This window comes from Borostomias antarcticus (assembly GCF_949987555.1).
Source record: "Borostomias antarcticus genome assembly, chromosome: 21".
In the NCBI taxonomy this organism is placed as follows: Eukaryota; Metazoa; Chordata; class Actinopteri; order Stomiiformes; family Stomiidae; genus Borostomias; species Borostomias antarcticus.
In genome coordinates, this window is record NC_140254.1 from 18,003,528 (window position 1) to 18,023,744 (window position 20,217).

The 20,217-nt window shown below is 45.2% G+C and overlaps 3 protein-coding genes across 3 annotated transcripts; all 3 read left to right on the forward strand.

The window, feature by feature from the left end:
- Nucleotides 1-7,070: 7,070 nt before the first annotated feature.
- Nucleotides 7,071-11,114, forward strand: oscp1a (organic solute carrier partner 1a; the record flags this gene model as incomplete). The annotated part of the gene is made up of 10 exons (XM_084455027.1): nt 7,071-7,185; nt 7,363-7,392; nt 7,744-7,898; nt 8,157-8,324; nt 8,470-8,550; nt 8,653-8,756; nt 9,014-9,142; nt 9,367-9,418; nt 9,842-9,996; nt 10,919-11,114. The coding sequence occupies 10 exons, from the start codon at nt 7,071-7,073 to the stop codon at nt 11,112-11,114; spliced, it is 1,185 nt and encodes a 394-aa protein (XP_084311153.1).
- A 552-nt stretch (nt 11,115-11,666) lies between these two features.
- Nucleotides 11,667-12,958, forward strand: lsm10 (LSM10, U7 small nuclear RNA associated). Its single transcript, XM_084455326.1, has 2 exons — nt 11,667-11,745; nt 12,346-12,958. Exon 2 carries the CDS (start codon nt 12,388-12,390, stop codon nt 12,751-12,753), a length of 366 nt encoding a protein of 121 aa, XP_084311452.1. The 5' UTR covers nt 11,667-11,745; nt 12,346-12,387; the 3' UTR covers nt 12,754-12,958.
- A 2,592-nt stretch (nt 12,959-15,550) lies between these two features.
- Nucleotides 15,551-20,094, forward strand: eva1bb (eva-1 homolog Bb (C. elegans)). Its single transcript, XM_084455324.1, has 3 exons — nt 15,551-15,809; nt 18,863-19,010; nt 19,451-20,094. The coding sequence occupies exons 2-3, from the start codon at nt 18,944-18,946 to the stop codon at nt 19,882-19,884; spliced, it is 501 nt and encodes a 166-aa protein (XP_084311450.1). The 5' UTR covers nt 15,551-15,809; nt 18,863-18,943; the 3' UTR covers nt 19,885-20,094.
- The last annotated feature ends 123 nt before the right edge of the window (nt 20,095-20,217 follow it).

Genomic DNA, 20,217 nt, shown 5'->3' on the forward strand with positions numbered 1-20,217 from the left:
CTGCTAGGGGCTCAGGTTCTGCTTGGGGTTCAGGTTCGGGTTCTGTCGGGAGCTCTAATTCTGGTTCTACTGGGAGTTCTGTGTCAGCTGGAGGCTCAGGTTCTGCCAGGGGTTCTGATTCAGGTTCTGCTTGGGGCTCAGGTTCTGCTGGGGGTTCTGGTGCAGGTATTGATGGGGATTCTGGCTCAGATTCTGCTGGGGGCATAGGCTCTGCTGAGTGTTCAGATTTGGATTCTGCTTGGGAATCAGGTTTTGCTGTGGGTTCCTGTTCAGGTTCTGCTGGGGGCTCAGGCTCTGCTGGGGGTTCTGGTTTATGTTCTGCTAGGGGCTCAGGTTCTGCTGGGGGTTCAGGTTCTGCTGTTGGCTCTAGTTCTGGTAGGGGTTCAGGCTCAGGTTCTGCTGAGGGTTCTGGTTTATGTTCTGCTGGGGGTTCAGGTTCTGCTGGAGGTTCTGATTCTGCTGAAGGTTCAGATTCCGATTCTGCTGGGGGCTCAGGTTGAGAGTCGGCTGTGGGTTCCTGTTGAACTGGAGGCTCAGGTTCTGCATGGGGTTCAAGTTCCGCCAGGGGTTCAGGCTCAGGCTCTCCTAGGGGTTCTGGTTCTGCTGGAGACTCAGGTTCTGGATGTGCTGGAGGTTCAGGTTCTGCTTCTGGCTCAGGTTCAGGTTTTGCTGGGTTTTCAGAATTAGGTTCGATAAGGTGTCCATGTCCAACTCCATGGTCACCATGGCAAAGGCATGGCTTGGTCTCAATGATGCTCTTAATGAGGTCAGGACTGGGGAAGTCCATACTGATCACTCCTAAGCAGTCTTGTTTTCCAGAGCCTTTCTTCTGTTCCGTTATGAGATTATTCAGCTGATCATTAACCAATCTGGCCACAGCCTTGGGGCCTTTGAGTCTGATAAGAGCTGTGGCAGTGGAGTCTGTCAGTACTAAAGCATTTGAACAGGTATCTGCTGCTTCTTCCAAGTGTTTTCTAATCTTCTCCATCTTGTTCTCTAAGTTTTTGAACGTATCATCCAGTGGAAGAAACGTATCATGGTTTAAGGTTCCAACATTGAAATTGGTGCTCTGCACCAATACAATCTTCCCCCTTGCCTCGTGCATGTGGGGGACTAATGTCTCTGTCCACAATTTATCCTTGGAGTCTTCAATCAATTTCTTAACCAAGATTGCAGCTTTCTTCTGGAACAATCCTTCAAGTGTGACTCTAAGAAGAACAGTCTCACTGCCATGATTTTGTAAGAAGACCTTTATGGTGTTCAGGACATTGTGGAACTTGCCACGTATTATATTACCATCCATGACATCAACAGTTTCTTGTAAATGAGTCCAAAGCCCCACGTGAACATCAAAGTATCGCAGGCCTGCTTTCAGCTGGTCCTCCAATGTCCAAGCCTGACACTGTACAAGTGGTCCACCATACAGAGTTAGACTATCATGAGTTCCTGGGATGGAAACTGCTGAGAGGGATGTGTCATCAGGAACAGACATCATCCAGCTCAGCTGGTAGGTGTTTTCATCAAGGGTTGACTTGTCATTTAACCCCGACTCTGAGCCTGAACATGATGCTGATAAAACCCTGTGAGGAAAAGATGGCAAACAATTCTACTCACCAATCAATACATTCAATAATATCCTTTCAAGCAAAGCTATGGAGAAACCACTGCTATTTGGCAAAATAATTAAATTGAAGTCATTATGTTTTACTTACAGAGAGAGAAAACATGAGTACAGAGGGACCTTCATGTTGGTTTATTCCCAATGAAGTGTCCACTTTTCCTTTTAATAGACAAAACAAAGAAACAAAAATGTGCATTATATGTAAGTTATGGTTACAGGTATCAAAAGCAAAGATATACAGTTAACTGCTCATTAAATAATATATCAGAATAATTGTTTTTAATTTAGTTTAGGTTATTATATTTTTTCCTCACCTGTAAATGCACTCAATTGTCATTTGGTTAGAGAAACTGAACTGTAATGCTCATGGTGTAGCAGCAACCTTTGGAGAGAGCCCTCAATGGATTCTCAGTTCTCAAATGTACATAAAAGATAGAAGGCCCTCGTTTGAATAATTGTACCTGCCCCCAGAATGGGTTGAGACAGTTATTGAGTGGATATCATACAAGTTAACTTTTATTGTTATGTAAATAGTACATTTTCATATTACAACAGACTTCCATGGCTTGAAAGGACAATGTCATTCATTTTGATGTGTAATGTTCAAGTTATGAAAAGTTCAGTCAACGGGAGTTCTGGATAATATTCTGACCCAGTTAACATAAAATATCCACTATATGCTTTCATTAACTGTAAAACTGCATCTGAACAGAATCATTTGTAGTGTACTAGCCTACTACACTAGCCTATTTAATAATAAATACACTATAATGATATTTATGAAAAGTTTCAATCTGGTTTCAGAGGTGGACATAGCACCAATACAGCACTCACTAAAGTCATACACAATCTTAGAATGAGCGCAGATGAAAATAAAGTTTATACCCTCGTTCTTCATAATCTGAGTGCTGCGTTGGACACTATCGATCATGGGAACCGACTGGAAACCTGGATTGGTCTCTCAGGGACTACACTGAGCTGGTTCCATGCTTACCTCATAGACAGAAATTACTGTGTCTTGTTGACTATGTTTTGAAGAAGCGATGCTTCCTCTATGGCGTTCCTCAGGGCTCGATCCTTGGTCCACTGTTGTTCTTCCTATATATGCTCCCATTTGGAGAAATCCGTGTGCATGGGATTCATTTTCACTGTTACAGTATGCTGATGATACCCATTTGTATCTTACTGTAGCACCAACCAACAAAGATGCCTTACATCCTCTGCTTAACTGCCTTTCCAGTACTGTGCAGTGGATGAATGGCAATGTTCTTAAATTAAACCAAGAAAAAACTGAAGTCCTTATTGTTTGCACAGACGCCAAAAGGAATGAAGTAATAAGTAAACTCGGAAATCTGTCTCTAAGGGTAAAACCAAAAGTGAAAAAAACGTGAGTGTTATCCTTGACCCTGACCTTAATTTTGAAAATAATATCTACAATACTAAGATAACCTTTTATCATCTGAGAAACATTACAAGAGTCAGACCTTACCTCTCTGTTGAGGATACCAGGAAACTTACTCAAGCCTTTGTACGCTCACGATTTGATTATTGTAATGCACTTCATACTGGTCTGCGGAAAAAACAACAACTATTGCTTGGCTGCAGCTTATTCAAAATTCTGCAGAAAGAATTCTAACTAAAACCAAGAAAAGAGATCATTACTCCTATACTAGCATCTTTGCACTGGCACCCCGTGACGTTTTGGATAGATTTAAAAATGATTTTACTTGTGTTTAAAGCTTTGAATGGTCTAGCACCTTCCTACCTGTCAGACTGCCTGTCGGAGTATGTTCCAATTCACTCTGCTGGTTTGCTGAGGGTGCCTCTGTCAAACAGCAAGAGGCACGGTGATGCTCCTTCAGTAGATATGCACCGAGGGTCTGGAACATGCTCCCTCCTCACATTAGACAAGAAACCTTGGTTGACAGTTTTAAGAGGCAGCTCAAAACTTACTTTTATGACCTTGCTTTTAATTGATTTCTTTTTTCTCTCACTTTTTTCTAATTTTATTGTTTCGTATTTATTTTATTATACCATTCTATTTTATCTTACTGTACTTTTTTCATGGTCTTCTATTTTATTATGTCTAAGTTGAAATTTATGTTTTGCTTTTAATTTCTCTTTTATAAGGCAATTTACTTTTACTATCTCAGTTATTATTATTATTATTATTATTATACAATAATACATTTGAATAACAATACAATAATAATGAAATAGTGTAATAATAAACCTAATTCTGTTAAGTGTTGTTTACAGTCGTTTTGATATTGTTACGTTTGGGCTTTCAGGTCTGCCTACACATAGCCTGTCTAAGAATGCTACTTACAATTTACTTCTAAGGGCTTATACTAAACTGTACTTATCATATGTTCATATGGATATATCAAGATCATATATATATATACATACATACATACATACATACATACATACATACATACATACATACATACATACATACAACAGTGCTACCTGCTGACTCAATCAAGTAGATGTCCAGATGTCTTGGTTTACTTCACCATATAAAGGGAAGTGCAAAGGGCAGGTAATAATAACATGAAGATGTTGAAAACAAGATGAAGCTGGATATGAAGCACATACAAATATAGAGGGTATTTATTTCAAATACAAGTTTCATTCCCTGCCTATTTAATTTGTACAGAGCTGAATTCTGTCTATCATCTATTCATTCTGGCTTTTTTTTCTTTATTTTGTGACAATTCTTCTTCTTTGGTTTTGTGGTGGGTTTTGGTTCCGGTTCTGCTGTTGGCTCAGGATTTGCTGTGGATTTTGGTTCCGGTTCTGCTGTTGGCTCAGGATTTGCTGTGGGTTTTGGTTCCGGTTCTGCTGTTGGCTCAGGTTTTGCTGTGGGTTTTTGTTCCGGTTCTGCTGTTGGCTCAGGTTTTGCTGTGGGTTTTGGTTCCGGTTCTGCTGTTGGCTCAGGTTTTGCCGTGGGTTTTGGTTCCGGTTCTGCTGTTGGCTCAGGTTTTGCCGTGGGTTTTGGTTCCGGTTCTGCTCTTGGCTCAGGTTTTGCTGTGGGTTTTGGTTCCGGTTCTGCTGTTGGCTCAGGTTTTGCCGTGGGTTTTGGTTCAGGCTCTGCTGTTGGTTCAGGTTTTGCTGTGGGTTTTGGTTCAGGCTCTGCTGTTGGCTCAAGTTTTTCTGTGGGTTTTGGTTCCGGTTCTGCTGTTGGCTCAGGTCTTGCTGTGGGTTTTGGTTCCGGTTCTGCTGTTGGCTCAGGTTTTGCTGTGGGTTTTGGTTCCGGTTCTGCTGTTGGCTCAGGTTTTGCTGTGGGTTTTGTTTCCGGTTCTGCTGTTGGCTCAGGTTTTGCTGTGGGTTCTGGTTCAGTTTCTGCTCCATGGTCACAAAGGCATGGCTTGGTCTCAATGATGCTCTTAATGAGGTCAGGACTGGGGAAGTCCATACTGATCACTCCTAAGCAGTCTGGTTTTCCAGAGCCTTTCTTCTGCTCCTTTATGAAATTATTCAGCTTGTCATTAACCTTTCTGGCCACAGCCTTGGGGCCTTTGAGTCTGATAAGAGCTGTGGCAGTGGAGTCTGTCAGTACTAAAGCATTTGAACAGGTATCTGCTGCTTCCTCCAAGTGTTTTCTAATTTTCTTCATCTTGTTCTCTAAGCTTTTGAACTTATCATCCTCTGGAGAAAACGTATTGTGGTTTAGGATTCCAACATTGAAATTGATGCTCTGCACTAATACAATCTTCCCCCTTGCCTCGTGCATGTGGGGGACTAATGTCTTTGTCCACAATTTATCTTTGGAGCCTTCAATCATCTTTTTAACCAATTTTGCAGTTTTCTTGTGGTCCATTCCTTCAAGTGTGACTCTAAGAAGAACAGTTTCACTGCCATGATCTCGTAAGAAGACCTTTATGGTGTTCAGGACATCGCGGAACTTGCCACGTTGGTGTATTATATTACCATCCATGACATCAACAGTTTTTTGGGAAAAAATCCAACGCCCCACGCGAGCATCAAAGTATCGCAGGCCTGCTTTCAGCTGGTCCTCCAATGTCCAAGCCTGACACTGTATAAGATGTCCACCATACAGAGTTAGACTATCATGAGTTCCTGGGATGGAAACTGCTGAGAGGGATGTGTCATCAGGAACAGACATCATCCAGCTCAGCTGGTAGGTGTTTTCATCAAGGGTTGACTTGTCATTAAACCCCGACTCTGAGCCTGAACATGATGCTGATAAAACCCTGTGAGGAAAAGATGGCAAACAATTGTACTCACCAATCAATACATTCAATAATATCCTTTCAAGCAAAGCTATGGTGAAACCACTGCTATTTGGCAAAATAATTAAATTGAAGTCATAATGTTTTACTTACAGAGAGAGAAAACAGGAGTACAGACGGACCTTCATGTTGGTTTCTTCCTACAGTGTGTCCACTTTTCCTTTAAATAGATATATTAATATAAAAAGCAAAATCTCTCATTACAATATGAGCTTTACAAAACAAAGAAACAAAAAGTAGTGTATTGTATATGTAGTTGGTAAGCAAAGACATACAGTTAACTTTTCATGAAAAAATATGTCAGAATATTAGTTTTTATAAAATTTTCCTCACCTGTAAATGCACTCAATTGTCATTTGGTTAGAGAAACTGAACTATCATGCTGATGGTGTAGGAGCAGTCTTTGGAATAACTTTTGGAAAGAGCCCTCAATGGATTCTCAGTTCACAAAATTTGTACATAAAAGATAGAAGGCCCTCGTTTGCATAATTGTACCTGAGTGGATATCATACAAGTGGACTTTTACTGTTATGGAAATAGTACATTTTCATATTACAACAGACTTACATGGCTTAAAAGGACGATGTCATTCATTTTGATGTGTAATGTTCAAGCTATGAAACATTTCTGGATAATATTCATACCTGGTTAATATAAAATATCCACTATATGCTTTCATTAACTGTAAAACTGCATCTGGGCAGAATCATTTGTATTATAGGACTACTACACTAGGCAATTTAATAATAAATCAACTATAAAATAATAAAATAATAAAACAGTGTAGTAATAAACTATACTTTTAATTGAGTCTAATCATTTTTAAATTAATTTAGTGAGTAGAGAGATGAAGAGATATCAGAGAGAACAGAAAGCACGGCAGCTGATTGCATTATGCTGTACCATGTGACTTCCAGACAATTCGGGTTGTTGCAGACACAAGACCACCTGTTTCCCTGAAAGATGAAGAGCTAGTTGACTAGTATCCCCTTTAACAATTTGAAAGCTGTTAACTGATGTTTATCTAACTAACGTTACTTGGACAGAAGACATTTAAAGCAGCAGCAATTTGATTTTATTATTAGCCTGCTAACCTTGTAGTTAAGCCAATTAGCAGTTGCCATCCTCTCCCCATAGTCCTAGGTTAGCAAAGCTAGCTAGACTAGCTAACCCGTTAGCTCTGGAAGATGTCAATGAGGACACTTCCCCTGCTTTTTATAAATCTCGGTGGAGAAATGCTCTATATTCTGGACCAGCGCCTCCGAGCTCAAAATACATCCGAGGATAATTCCCAGAAGAATGGTAGGCTACTCTAGTTCGCTGTTCATAGCAGACAGCTAGCATTTCTAGCTATTGCTCTAGCACTATCGTAGCTCTGCTGTCTGATGGCAATTGGTTATTAGAAGTTACCACGTGAGAACCAAAATAGACCTCTCATCGTGATCTTTTTTCTCTCTTTAACAAACCACGTGGTTGCAGGTGTATGGTCAGAGGCTGACAGAAGAAGAGGTATGAATACAGCCAATCAGATCCCTGTCCCTTATGATTGAGTGTTTTAATGCTACTGACTGACCTCAACACATTCCTCTAGAAAGTCACCCCCGCCCCCGTCCTCCCCTCCAAGTAGAGGTTACCTTTTATCATGCAGTCTAAAAATATCCGTTAAAATAGCTTTTAATTACAGTACAGTAATAATTGTTTTACCTGTGCCGTATATTTCACTAATATGTGTGGAAAAGGAGTGGATGCTCATGCATTTGATGTCCCTGTTCAAGCCAAGCTGACTGTTTTCACGCCCCTGTCCGAGCCCTGTAAAAAAATATTCCTCTTTTCTTCCCCTCTAACCCCTTACACCCATAGTTATGAATGACATCATTGCCACCATGTTTAACAAAGAGTTTATGGCGGAGCTCCTTAAGCCGCAAGAGCTCTACTCCCACAAGGCTCTAAGAGCAGTGCTCACTCGCCTGGCGCACGCCTCCGTCATGAGGCTGAACCCGGCCAGCATGGATAGGGTATGCGACATGTAGCCCCAAAACCCTCCACCCCTATAGATTAGTCCCGTAGATTCCGCCGTGAGGCTCAACCCTACCTTAATAGGGTACGCAACACAGCCCCGAAACCCCTATAGATTAGTCGTGTGGTTCCAGATAAATGCCTAGATGTTTCTATTAGTGAAGACAAGTCACTTGTATCCGTGTCGTCCAGCCTGTCTCGTAGTCTTATATTAACTGCCGCGTCGTGCGTCTTCTCTGTGCTGTTTTTCCGCGCAGCTTTACGAGTTGATGGTCATGGGGTTCAAATACCAGCTCCAGCTCTGCCCGCGGCCCAAAGACCTGCTGCTGGTCACGCACAACCACATGGACGCCGTCCGAGAGCTCGCAAGAGACACCCCCAGCATCGCCAACCAAGTGGACGAGACACGTCGAAAGGTCATCGAGGTATAGCTTAAGTACTGCAGAGGCACGCCACGGTCATTATGGCAGATCGTACGTCCGTGTGATGGTCTAATTGGGCATTCAGTCTGATGGCAGATGTGTGTGTTACAGGTGTACACCCCCTGTGTGTAACATGTGTGTGTTACAGGTGTACACCCCCTTGTCTCAGGGGGAATTACAACTCCTCAGGCAAACGCTGCTCATCTTCCTTCAGGACATGCATGTCCGTGTAAGTGCCTGGATGGGTCTTTGTTGAAAACGGAACTATAACATTTTGTGTCTGTTTGAAACTGAATTATTATGAAATGAAAATAATTCTTCGCTCCATCAGGTGTCACTGTTCCTCGGTGATAAATTTCAGAAGCCCGACGGACGCTTCGTCCTCCCGACCGCAGGCCCAGTGCCTCCTGGGACAGAAGTGCCAGGTTTAATCAGGTAGTCAGTCTGTCCCTTGGCAGTGACACAAGAGCTTGGACACCATTTTGTATTTTGCACTGTATTTTGCACTTGTCCTGTCTAGTCCTGGCACCAACTGTCCAGAACAAATTCCAAGTATGTGTGAAAACTACCTGGCAATACAACTGATTCTGAATCTGGTTAGCTACTTCCTTTAAGGAAATCTAATGTGATGTTGGCATAGTGACCATAACATGAAAGAGAGAGCTGGTCGGTGATCTTGGATTCCCCCTCAGGATCTTTAACAGCAAAGGGAAGGAGTTGAGGCGCAGGGAGTTCCCCGCCGGCGGCAGTTACACCAACGCCATCCGAGAGGGCTCTTTTGAGCTGTCTGGAGACAGAGTCACTTGGCTGGGAACTAATATGTAAGGACCCCAGCTACTGTACCAACACCACCAGGTCCACAAGGATGATTGATCAATAATTGTATTGGAAGGGAGGGCCTTGATTTGACTTTGTTTCCAAACCCTCAAATCAGAACTGGTGTGGAGATACCGTATGAACACTTCAATCAATCAATCAATCAATCAAAGCTTTATTTGTATAGCGCACTTCCCCTTGTCTATCCGTGTTGTCTGTATTATAACAGGTACAGTGGGACAATAGAGGCTTCTCACACATCCAAGAGCTCTTCTCAAAAGGTACAACTCTAAGAAATGAATACATGTATCCTTCATTTAATCCTTAGTAGCATTTCTGTCTCAGTCATGATTCCAGTCAGCTGTCGTCCTGTGTAATGATAATGTAATGAACATTTGGTACATACTCAGTGAGTTGCTGTAGAGCAGTAAGCTTCAGTAGCTCAGCATAGCGTCGCTGTTGGACGCCAATCTTCTCTCCAAAATGGCAGGTTTTCAGAATGCTTAAAAGAACATTCCAATTTCTATGCTTTTTAACATAAAATCACATACGATGAGCCGTTTAGAATACATTTAATTGGTCCCAGGGCTGGAGTCCCAGCTGTCAATTGGTGTCAACATTTTATTTATTTTTTTTATCACCAAAATGGAGATACGAGGTTTCTGCCCAACAGCGACGATATGTACATCCTCACTGTGCCACAGGACAGCTCGATGGCGCTGACGCCGAATCCCCTGGCCCAGGAGGAGCTGAACCTGCTGGCCCGCCTGATGGGGATGCAGGTCCAGAACCGGGCCGACGCCGGACCTGAGACGGGCTTCCGGGTCAACCTGTTCACCTCCGATCAGGAGGAGGAGGCGTGAGTCTCTCTCTCTCTCTCTCTCTCTCTCTCTCTCTCTCTCTCTCTGCCACCTGCTGTTCTGTACTCTTCGCATGTCTTTGTTTTATACTTGTTTAAGGGGCACAGTCACACTCATATAAGTTAATATTATTTGGATTCAATTATTAAATTCTGAATGTCAGCCTTATTAAAGTCACATTATTTCCCTTTCCCTACATGGATGACGGAATCGAGGAAATCGCAAACTTAAAAGAGCAAACCAGTCCAGTGACGTCACTAATAAATATATATTAACTTTAATATTAACTTCAACAAGCATATAAACTTTAATATTAACTTAAACAAGTGTGACTGCGCCCCTTAATGAGAGAACACACTCTGGCCTGCAGGATCATAGATGATGATCTCTCCGTGTGTTCATATGCATGTGGCTGTAAATGATCAAGGCTTGATGAGGAGGTTTATTTCCTCTTGACAGCGGAGCTTTGGGAGCGTCCGGGGAGTTATCTGAAGTGATTAATATACAAGCAACACAGGTAAGATGGCGCTGAGTTAAGTAATAATTATAACCAATAAACTGAAACGGGGCCCACGTCATGAACACAGAAGGTCTAGAAAACAGATTGACAGATTATCTAACATTTGACTGACAAAAAAAAGACCACCATGTGTTTTTGTGTGCGTCTTCCTGCTCTCTGACGGCTCGGCTCACTGCGTCCGTCAGCGTCGACCAGCAGACGCTGAGGAAATGGATCCATTGTGATTAATGACAGCGGCTCCACTGCAGCTGTTGCGTTGCGTCCGACGCCTGCGTCCGACGTTAAGAGAATCACAGAGGTTCATTTCTTGATTTTTGACGGACGGTGGCGGTTGACGCTGACGGGACACAGTGGAGCCAAGGGGTTACAATGTTCACTAAGCTCCTTTGAACTCGCATCAGGCCTGGCATCAGACAGCAGCGGCAGACGGACAGTCTGTCTCATGGATCAAACGGCATGTGCTTGGCTTTGTCTCAGGACCTGCAGGCCAACACAGAGCTGGCTCAGATCGCAGGACAGTTCGCCGAGGACAGCAGCCGGCCAGAGGGACTCAGCAGCAAGGGGGAGGACCTGCTCGCCATGATGGATGAACTCTGACCCCTCCGCCCATGATGTAATTGTGGAGGAGAGATGAAGGAATATGTTTTTACTTGGCGTGATCGTTGGCGTTCACATCTCTGCGTCAGTACTCATCAAACGGATACTGGTGCCAGGACGACTCAGAGTTAATGATATTGTGGTGATCAAATTGCTTTTCACCACACAGTGCCATCTCTGGTATCTGATACCGTGTAGCAAAAGAGAAGTTGTTTTAATACAAGTTATATATATCTATATATATATTGAATGACATCAACAATGCATATAATTTTCATTCAAGTATGTTTCTACCAAAAATTGTATACTAGTAGTTGAACTTGTCGTCACAAATACATTTGTCACACTGAAAGATTACAACAGTGTTTGTGGCATATAATTAGAGGATTGTGTTCAATAAACTACATACTGGCATTTAAACATTTAGTAGCCTAGTGCTCTTCATGTTCACCAAGATTGGTACAGATGTCACGTCTCAGAGGACAGACCGTCTGACAGCCACTAGGGGGCAGTAGTGCTGCACACGCTGCTTTGAAACGTCATCAGAGGGCACCGGTTCCCATCCTGAAAGTTTGTTGACGTTTTGGAGTCCGCATGTTTCTCCCTCAAACAAGGGATTACACTTGAACCTGTGAGTTCTGGGTCTGGGTGGTGGTTTAATGGAGGCTCTATGAGAAAGGAACCGTGCATGGTAGTTTGTGATTTACTCTAGCTAGTTGTAAAAGAACCGGGCTGTGAAGTAAGTTTAGTTGTAAAACTAGCGTGCTACAGTGGCTAGCTAGCTAGCTAACGTTAACATGGTTAAATCATCTTGCTACAGTAGCATTCTAGCCAGACATATTCGACTGAACATAGATGTGATTGAGCTGCTCCTCTGACACGTACTGCTCCAGTATCTAAGGTTACTCCATACTGCCAACAAGACCACTTCCTTCCTTGGGTAGCCATGGGTTTGGGACAGGGTGTCTTTTATGGTAGCAGAGAGAGTCAGAGCACATGCATTTCATTATGTTCTTAATACACGTGACAATAAAGTTGAACTTGGTAGGTAGGTAGTACTTTATTGAACCCCAATGGGAATTTATGATGCTTGCTTAATAGTTTTAGGAGTAAGGAATATAGAGGGGGCTACTTAAAGAATTAACTATTTCATAGGATTACACATTACAAATCGATTATTTGAGAAATTGGTCATGGACGGACCTAATCCCACACTTATTCTAATCCACAGCCCTCATCTCAGTCGCTCGCATCCTCAACCTCAGGGCCCCAGATGGAGATCCAGTCCATCCGCGAGCGCACCATCGCCGAGAACAGCCTGGTGCTGCTCCTGCAGGGCCTCCAGGGCCAGGTGACCACGGTGGACCTGCGGGACGAGAGCACAGCGCGGGGGCGCGTGGTCAACGTGGACGCCTTCATGAACATCCGTCTGGAGGAGGTGCTCTACCGGGACCGCCGCGGGCGGCTCAGTCAGCTGGCCGACCTCTTCATCACGGGCAGGAACGTCCGCTACGTCCACATCCCCGACCAGGTCGACATCATGGGGACCATCGAGACCCAGCTGGCCAGGATACGGCGCGTACGCAACTTTGCTGCACGGGGAGGGGGCAGGAGGGAGTATGCCAAGAACAACAAGTGATTATTTAATGTGCCTATGTGTGAGATGTTTTTTGTGATTTATTTTGTTGACAAAGACTTTGGTACAGAGCTGGGAAGACTTTTGAGTTGAACTGTCTAGAGATGTCTTGGAGATGAGTACGGGTGCTACTAGATGTTGTAAAACAGGTACCACAGCCTGAGTGGGACAGGTTCTCCCTCTTGATTTTGCTGAATGATAGAGAACAGTCAGGACTTTATTGACAATGTAAATGAACAAAACTTTTTTTTTCTTTTTTTAAACATTTGGGTCTACTTCAATTCAGGGATGTTTCTATGTCATGTGACCAAATGGGTGCTCCTATGGACTGGACAGATATTACTAGAACAAGTGGCAGATTCTGCTCTTGCGCCAGCCAAGCCCTGAAGTAATAAAGGATAAGTGTTCCAACCATTCCCAAGTCATAAAGTGAGGGGTGAGGGAGTCAAGTTTTCGTCCATGGGCATCAACAGGGAACTGGCTGACAGCCTTGGCATTGAGACCACAATCCCCATGTGTGTGTGGAACCAACCCAAAGTCCACAGGACTGGGCTGGTCACTGCCCACAGACCAGGGAAAACATTACTCATTCAACCTTTAAGATTTCTCAGAAAATCATTTGAGGGTGACCCTCATTTACAGTGATGCTGAGATATGTGTAAATAAATACAATTAAAAATCAACAAAGATCAACAAACAAAATCAGTTAAAATAGCTACCATTGCAGGCTGAGACCGAATGAACGGCTATTAAGCACGTTACCAAAGTGTCCAAGAGGTATTCAGATTTAAGTCACATTGCAAGAGATTCCATGAATTGGCTGCACTGATACTCAGAATGCAGTTTTCCAAGATCTGTTCTACAAGGTGCCTGAAGAACCAGTCTGTAATTTTCTGGTCAGGCTTTTATAGATGGACATACACCAGTGATTATTGTGTCTCTCGGTCAGAGAAGACCAGTCGTCCTTGTCCTAGCCTCTGGGACACAGTCATGAGGACGGTAGCCTAGCTATCACCAGTAATGAATGAGTGCAGAATGATAAACAGCATCCAAACACTTGAGTCATAGCAAAGGCATGCCTGGATATCGCATCACCGTAATCCAAAACAGACGGAAAAACACCTTCCATAATCCTTTTCTTACAAAACATGGGGAAGTTCTATCTTTAGTCGTAATTTATTGACAAGATTGTCTATATGAAATTTGAACACAAGCTTGTCATCTATCCAAATGCCAAGGTTTTTATTGTCTGCAACTTGCTCAGTATTGGATCCTTGTAGAGTGGAAATATGAAAGTTCTTAAAGGCTATATTGAGAACAGCGTGGATCTTGTCTTATGTGCATTCAATACCAGTTTAAGACCATTAAGAGCAACTTTGGAGAATGTTATAAGAATGTTACAGGCTGTCCACTCAGGATGAGCCCCAGGGTGGTGGAGGGGAATCGCAGGGGGTTTCCGGCCTGCCTCTCACAAACACACCCCTTTCATGCAACCCTCGGCCGTTGCTCTCCTATCTGATTGGTGGACCGGCATTCAGGAAACAGGATGGAGCTACTAATGACCAATGGCATAGATTTAAAAAATAAAACTTTTGGAAATTTGCATTCTAATGTTCCGAAGCAACATGTGGGCATGTCAGAATTCTACCACCCTCCAAAGGGAATGTTCTTTAGTGTTTACAGGAAGAGGACAGACCTCCATGGCCTGTCACAGTATATGAGAGGAAACACAGCTGATTTTAGTGTGCCAGGAAGATTGTGGTGTTTGGTTCTGGATCTCAGGAATGTCCGTCTGCAGGTCCGTAGCCTATGGGCCGGACCAGGGGAGGGGGGCCGGACCAGGGGAGGGGGGCCGGACCAGGGGAGGGGGGCAGGACCAGGGGAGGGGGGCCGGACCAGGGGAGGGGGGCCGGACCAGGGGAGGGGGGCAGGACTGCGGTGTGACTCTGGGCTTCCGAGATGTTTTTAAAGCGGTGTTTTCCCCGAGACCAACCTTGTGAATGACAACAACAACCACATAATTGCTGCTTTCGAAAACACTTGCCACATAAACACTTGTAGGCTCAGAATAGCGCGTTACAGAGGCATGTCCAAATTCCTTCTTGGAATAATAAGAAGCCAGGGCAGCTCACACATGCGCAGTACGTACCATAAAACAATCGTTTATGATTTACACAACTGAATTGTGTCTTGTCCGTTCTCAGACTGAACAGCACCTGCTACACTGGCATGGTGTTCAGTCGTTTATTTGAACCCTGCTAAGGACTCTTCCAAAAACCTGAGATTAAAAACACAAAGAGCCAGTTGAATCCCCCTCCCCAGTCCCGCACCTAGGCGCTGTGCCCACGGCAACCAGCGAGCTATTTCCTGTTCCACCCTCCCCGGGTTAACACTGAACAGACTGCACTGTGGCAGGTCTGAGGCCAGCGGGGCATAGATCACTCTCACTGGTCTCTCTCTCTCTCTCTCTCTCTCTCTCTCTCTCACACACACACACACACACACACAAACACACACGTCAGGTTAGCACACAAAACATGCAGTGTTAGTACACCGCCACAGTGAAGTTTGAGGATTTTCAGGGAGGTATGTTCGGGGTTTCAGCCGGGCCTTGGCAGATAATGAAAGCGTACTAGTATGTATGCCAGTGGGAAACGCTAATGCACTCCTCTCTCTTCCTCACCAGCTCTCTCTCTCTCTCTCTCTCTCTCTCTCCCTCCCTCCCTGACGGCCTGGCTCTCCCAGAGGGGAGGGATGGAGAAGGGGGGGGGGGGCACAGCTGCCCTGGCGGTACAGACGAGAGGGAGGGAGCACAGCTTCCCCGAAGAACATGAGAGGAGGGCTGGACTCTCGACTCTCGTCTCCAGCTCCACAGAGAGGTCCAGCAGTGAGGCTCTTCCGACTGGACTGACTGCCCCTGCCCATCAACACTCGCTCGGCCCGCTGCAGTATCTCATGGACGTGGAGCTTGACCGCTGGACACTCGGAACCATCACTGAGTCTATGGATTAACTCATTTTGTTCTCAGACAGCTGTACTGTACCACACGCAAGACCAAGGTGGGTGTTAGACTAACTTCATTCCCATAAGCAAATGTAATTATTAATATCAGTACATGTACAGTACATGTGATGAGACTGTTGATTTTGAATTATCTTCCCTATATGCAAGAAAGTGATATCAGAATTAACTAAGCTACATTTCACCAAATAAGGTGATGCTGTTTTCTGGAAGCCAACAAGATGAAAAAGTAGTTACTAGTCACTGTGGGGACTCTATATATTTTATGATGCCACAGAGTTTATGGTCACAGTAGCTGAATCAAAGAGCCCCGCAGCTACATAAACTTCACAGTTCCCTGATCAGAGGGTTCTGCCTCTCTCTGTCACTGTGTTAGTAATGACCACATGTGCTCCTGTGTTGACTACTGTAGGCTGTGTTTACTTGTTTTTTGTGTGTAATTATTTATTTTATTTTTTTACAACCATAACCTTTTCCTTCCAAGTGAATGTGTTCCAAGACACACGCTTGTAGAACTGACCAGAATAACACTCATGGATTCAGAAATTATTCATCATTTTGAACCTAATTGGATTATCTATGATGGAAACGTGGAAGGTTGAAGGGGAAGCATTTTATGATCCACATAAAGAGCTCCAGCTGCAGGGCCCGCGCATGTCCGCACGGTTCCTTCCAGGAAACGGGAGGTGTTAAAGCTGTCTGCCCCAGGAGCTGTTGACCGTAACTGTGTGTAAAAAGCCATATGTCTACCCTGCCTCGCCACTGGCACGTTGCTGCCGACTTTGCTTTGGCACTTCATCACACATCTCCTCTCTCTTTGGCTGTGACTGTGTGTTATATACTGTAGCTGTTTTGTAATAAAAATCTTTCCGGTGGGTGCCATAGGGTTCCAAAATAGGAGTGGAACAAATGTGCCCAAAAGAGGTTTAGCAACCCACATACACACACTGAAGTGTTTTTGATAAGAGGGCGGAAGTCAGTGCATCTACTAATGACGCATGCTTGAAGCAGCAAGACTCCAAACACTGCTGTGTGTAATTTGTAGGGATTTCAATTAAGGCAGACAGGCCTAATAAAAAAACAACTAAAAAAACATGTTTGCCTTTACAGGAACTACACAAAAAAAACACCACTTTACGTAATTAAAGTTTGAAAAAAGTAATGCCGACGTTGTTTCCTATCCCAAGAGTCAAATCAGTTATCCAGCTAACAGCACTAAGCACAGCCCCCTGGGTGAAAGCCTCTGTTTCCCACGTGCCCCTGGGCCAACAAGCTGCCATGCCACTCTAATTGGTCAAATGTTCCTCTTGAGACAGGACAGGGTCTGCCAAGAGCCGGGGGATAAAGATCAGGGCAGAAAAACAAGCGAGGGTCCTGATAGAGCAGATTAGCCCGGAGCTGGGAACCCTCTGGGACTCTCTCTGGGGGGAGAGCAGCAGAAAGGACAACATATTTAGGCTCCCACTGCTGGTGATGTCAGCAAGTTGTGTGGAATATATCAGTCATTGAGTTTACAACTGAAACCATTTTTCTATCCTCCCAAAGTCCCTTCCCAGTTTCACCTTCAACCTCTCTTTGCTTGTGTAACGTTAACTTCACTCCATATATCTCTGCCTCTTTACGACCCCCCCCCCCCCCCCTCTTAAGTTCTGTGCGTCTGACATGAGTCTGAGGCCGAGTCTGAGGCTGAGTCTGAGGCTTAGTCTGAGGCTTAGTCTGAGTCTGAGGTTGAGTGTGAGTCTGAGTCTGAGGCTGAGTGAGTCTGAGTCTGAGTCTGAGGTTGAGGTTGAGGTTGAGTCTGAGTGAGTCTGAGGTTGAGTGTGAGGCTGAGTCTGAGTCTGAGGTTGAGTGTGAGTCTGAGTCTGAGGCTGAGTGAGTCTGAGGTTGAGTCTGAGTCTGAGTCTGAGGTTGAGGTTGAGTCTGAGGTTGAGTCTGAGGTTGAGTCTGAGGTTGAGTCTGAGGTTGAGGTTGAGGCTGAGTGAGTCTGAGGTTGAGTCTGAATCTGAGTCTGAGGTTGAGTCTGACATGAGTCTGAGGCCGAGTCTGAGGCTGAGTCTGAGGCTTAGTCTGAGGCTTAGTCTGAGTCTGAGGTTGAGTGTGAGTCTGAGTCTGAGTCTGAGGCTGAGTCTGAGGTTGAGGTTGAGTCTGAGTGAGTCTGAGGTTGAGTGTGAGGCTGAGTCTGAGTCTGAGGTTGAGTGTGAGTCTGAGTCTGAGGCTGAGTGAGTCTGAGGTTGAGTCTGAGTCTGAGTCTGAGTCTGAGGTTGAGGTTGAGTCTGAGGTTGAGTCTGAGGTTGAGTCTGAGGTTGAGTCTGAGGTTGAGGTTGAGGCTGAGTGAGTCTGAGGTTGAGTCTGAATCTGAGTCTGAGGTTGAGTCTGAGGTTGAGTCTGAGTCTGAGTCTGAGGCTGAGTGAGTCTGAATCTGAGTCTGAGTCTGAGGTTGAGGTTGAGTCTGAGGTTGAGTCTGAGTCTGAGGTTGAGTCTGAGGTTGAGTCTGAGGTTGAGGTTGAGGCTGAATGAGGCTGAGTCTGTCCCGTGTCCCAGTGGCCGACCATCCCACACATGTGAAACTCTGCGTGTCGTGTTTCTGTGGGAAAAGTCAAACCCTGCTCTCGACACAGGAAATGGACCCGGCCCGGTCACTGGGACTGAAATACCACGTATGCAAACACAGCAGCCAGGCGGGGGAGCGGGCTGACCGGTAGACCGGGGTGTGCTGGGGGGTCCTGGGGGAGGGGCAGGGGGCGGGGGGGCAGAGGGGCCCGGGTGAAGGAAGAGGCAAGAACACGACCTCCCTGTCCAGTCAGCTCCACAGCCTGTTTTAATGAAACTAAAGAAGACCACAGTCCACAGGGAATCAGAGGAGGTGTTCCGGCGTGTTCTCTGAACTCTCTGGGGAACCTTCCGGCACCCAGACTGAGCTCGGGGGCAGAGATGGCCGTCAGATATGACACAAAAATCTCCCCGTGGAAATGACAAATGTGTTCAAGTTAAAGAAGGGAAATGTATTATTATTTGTGGCACCCCCCTCGTGACTCTGACCTTTTAAATGTCTTTGTGTCTAACTGGGTTGTGTTCCGATCAATTCAAGCAGGACGTGACAGCTACAGGAGAGACCAGCTGAAGGAAACACCAGCTGAGGAAAAGACCAACTGAGGGAACTGGAGATGCCAAAATGGAGCCTATTAGGAAAGACATGGAGCTCCTGAGCAACAGCATGGCAACCTTCGCTCACATCAATGGTAACACCTCACTGTGTGTGTGTGTGTGTGTGTGTGTGTGGCTTATAGTTTCTGATTGGATAAACCTTTTGTTAAATCTGATGTTTTTAGAATTCCTTTGAAGGAGGCGTAACCTCTGTGCTGAACCTCAGTCCTTTCCAGGGATTTAGGTGTTCTGTTTGCTTTGGGTTGACACCCCTGTACCGTGATGTGTCTGCAGGCTCACCCTCTTAAATATCATGTGAAGGTCCTCATTTCCTGCACTCGGAGTTAGCTAAAGAGTGGTTTAGAAGGGCATGGTTATGGTTATCATGTTTATTTTGAGACGCTACACATGGCATTTCGCATAGTGTCAGTCTGTTTTAATGAAACCAAAGAACACTGTTGACCTCGTGTCCTCGAGGGGAACAGTTCCAGCTCACTGACTAATTAAGCGACTGTCTTTCTGCCGCCCCGCCCAGCCAACCCAGAGAGCTTTGCTCTGTTCTTCATGATGGGCGTGTGCGTCGGCCTGATCCTAGCCCTGTGCCTCCTGGTGACGGGCATCGCCTGCAAGACGCGGCGCCGCCCACGGACGCCGCCCTCGTCGCCCGAGAAGAAACAACTGAAGGAGTCCAGCGAGGAAGAGGAGGAAGAAGACGGCGAGAACCAGCGGGAGGAAGACGGGGGGGAGGGGGATTCGGAGATCCCTACGGTTACCGTGGTGACGGGCGAGCGCGGTCAGTCGAACGGGACTCTGACGAGGAGCGTGGACGTGTTTGCGTCGGCGGAGGAGCTGGAGAGGGCGCGGCGACTGGAGGAGCGCGAGCGCATCGTCAGGGAGATATGGCGGAACGGACAGCCGGACATCCTGGCCACGGGCACGGGGACCATCGGAAGGGTCCACTACCACTAACCGGACACTTCTCTGACCCCGACCGAGCACTTCAGAGACTGCACAGGACGTCAGACAGGCTTACTTGTATCACGTCAAGCTTCCCATTCAACGAATTTGTACGGTCCAATTTCATGTGTTGTACTTGTAACAGCCATTTATTTTACATACCACACAATGTATACATACTGTATACTTGAATGTGTTTTCCAGTCTCTCCTGGTAATAAATTATGACTTTGTAATCACTGCTCTCCCAATAGATAGGCCTAGAGGCATCACTTTTGGACAGACTTATCCAACAGTGCTGCATCATTGTACATTATGTCCACATCGACTCCCCTCTGGTTCTCAA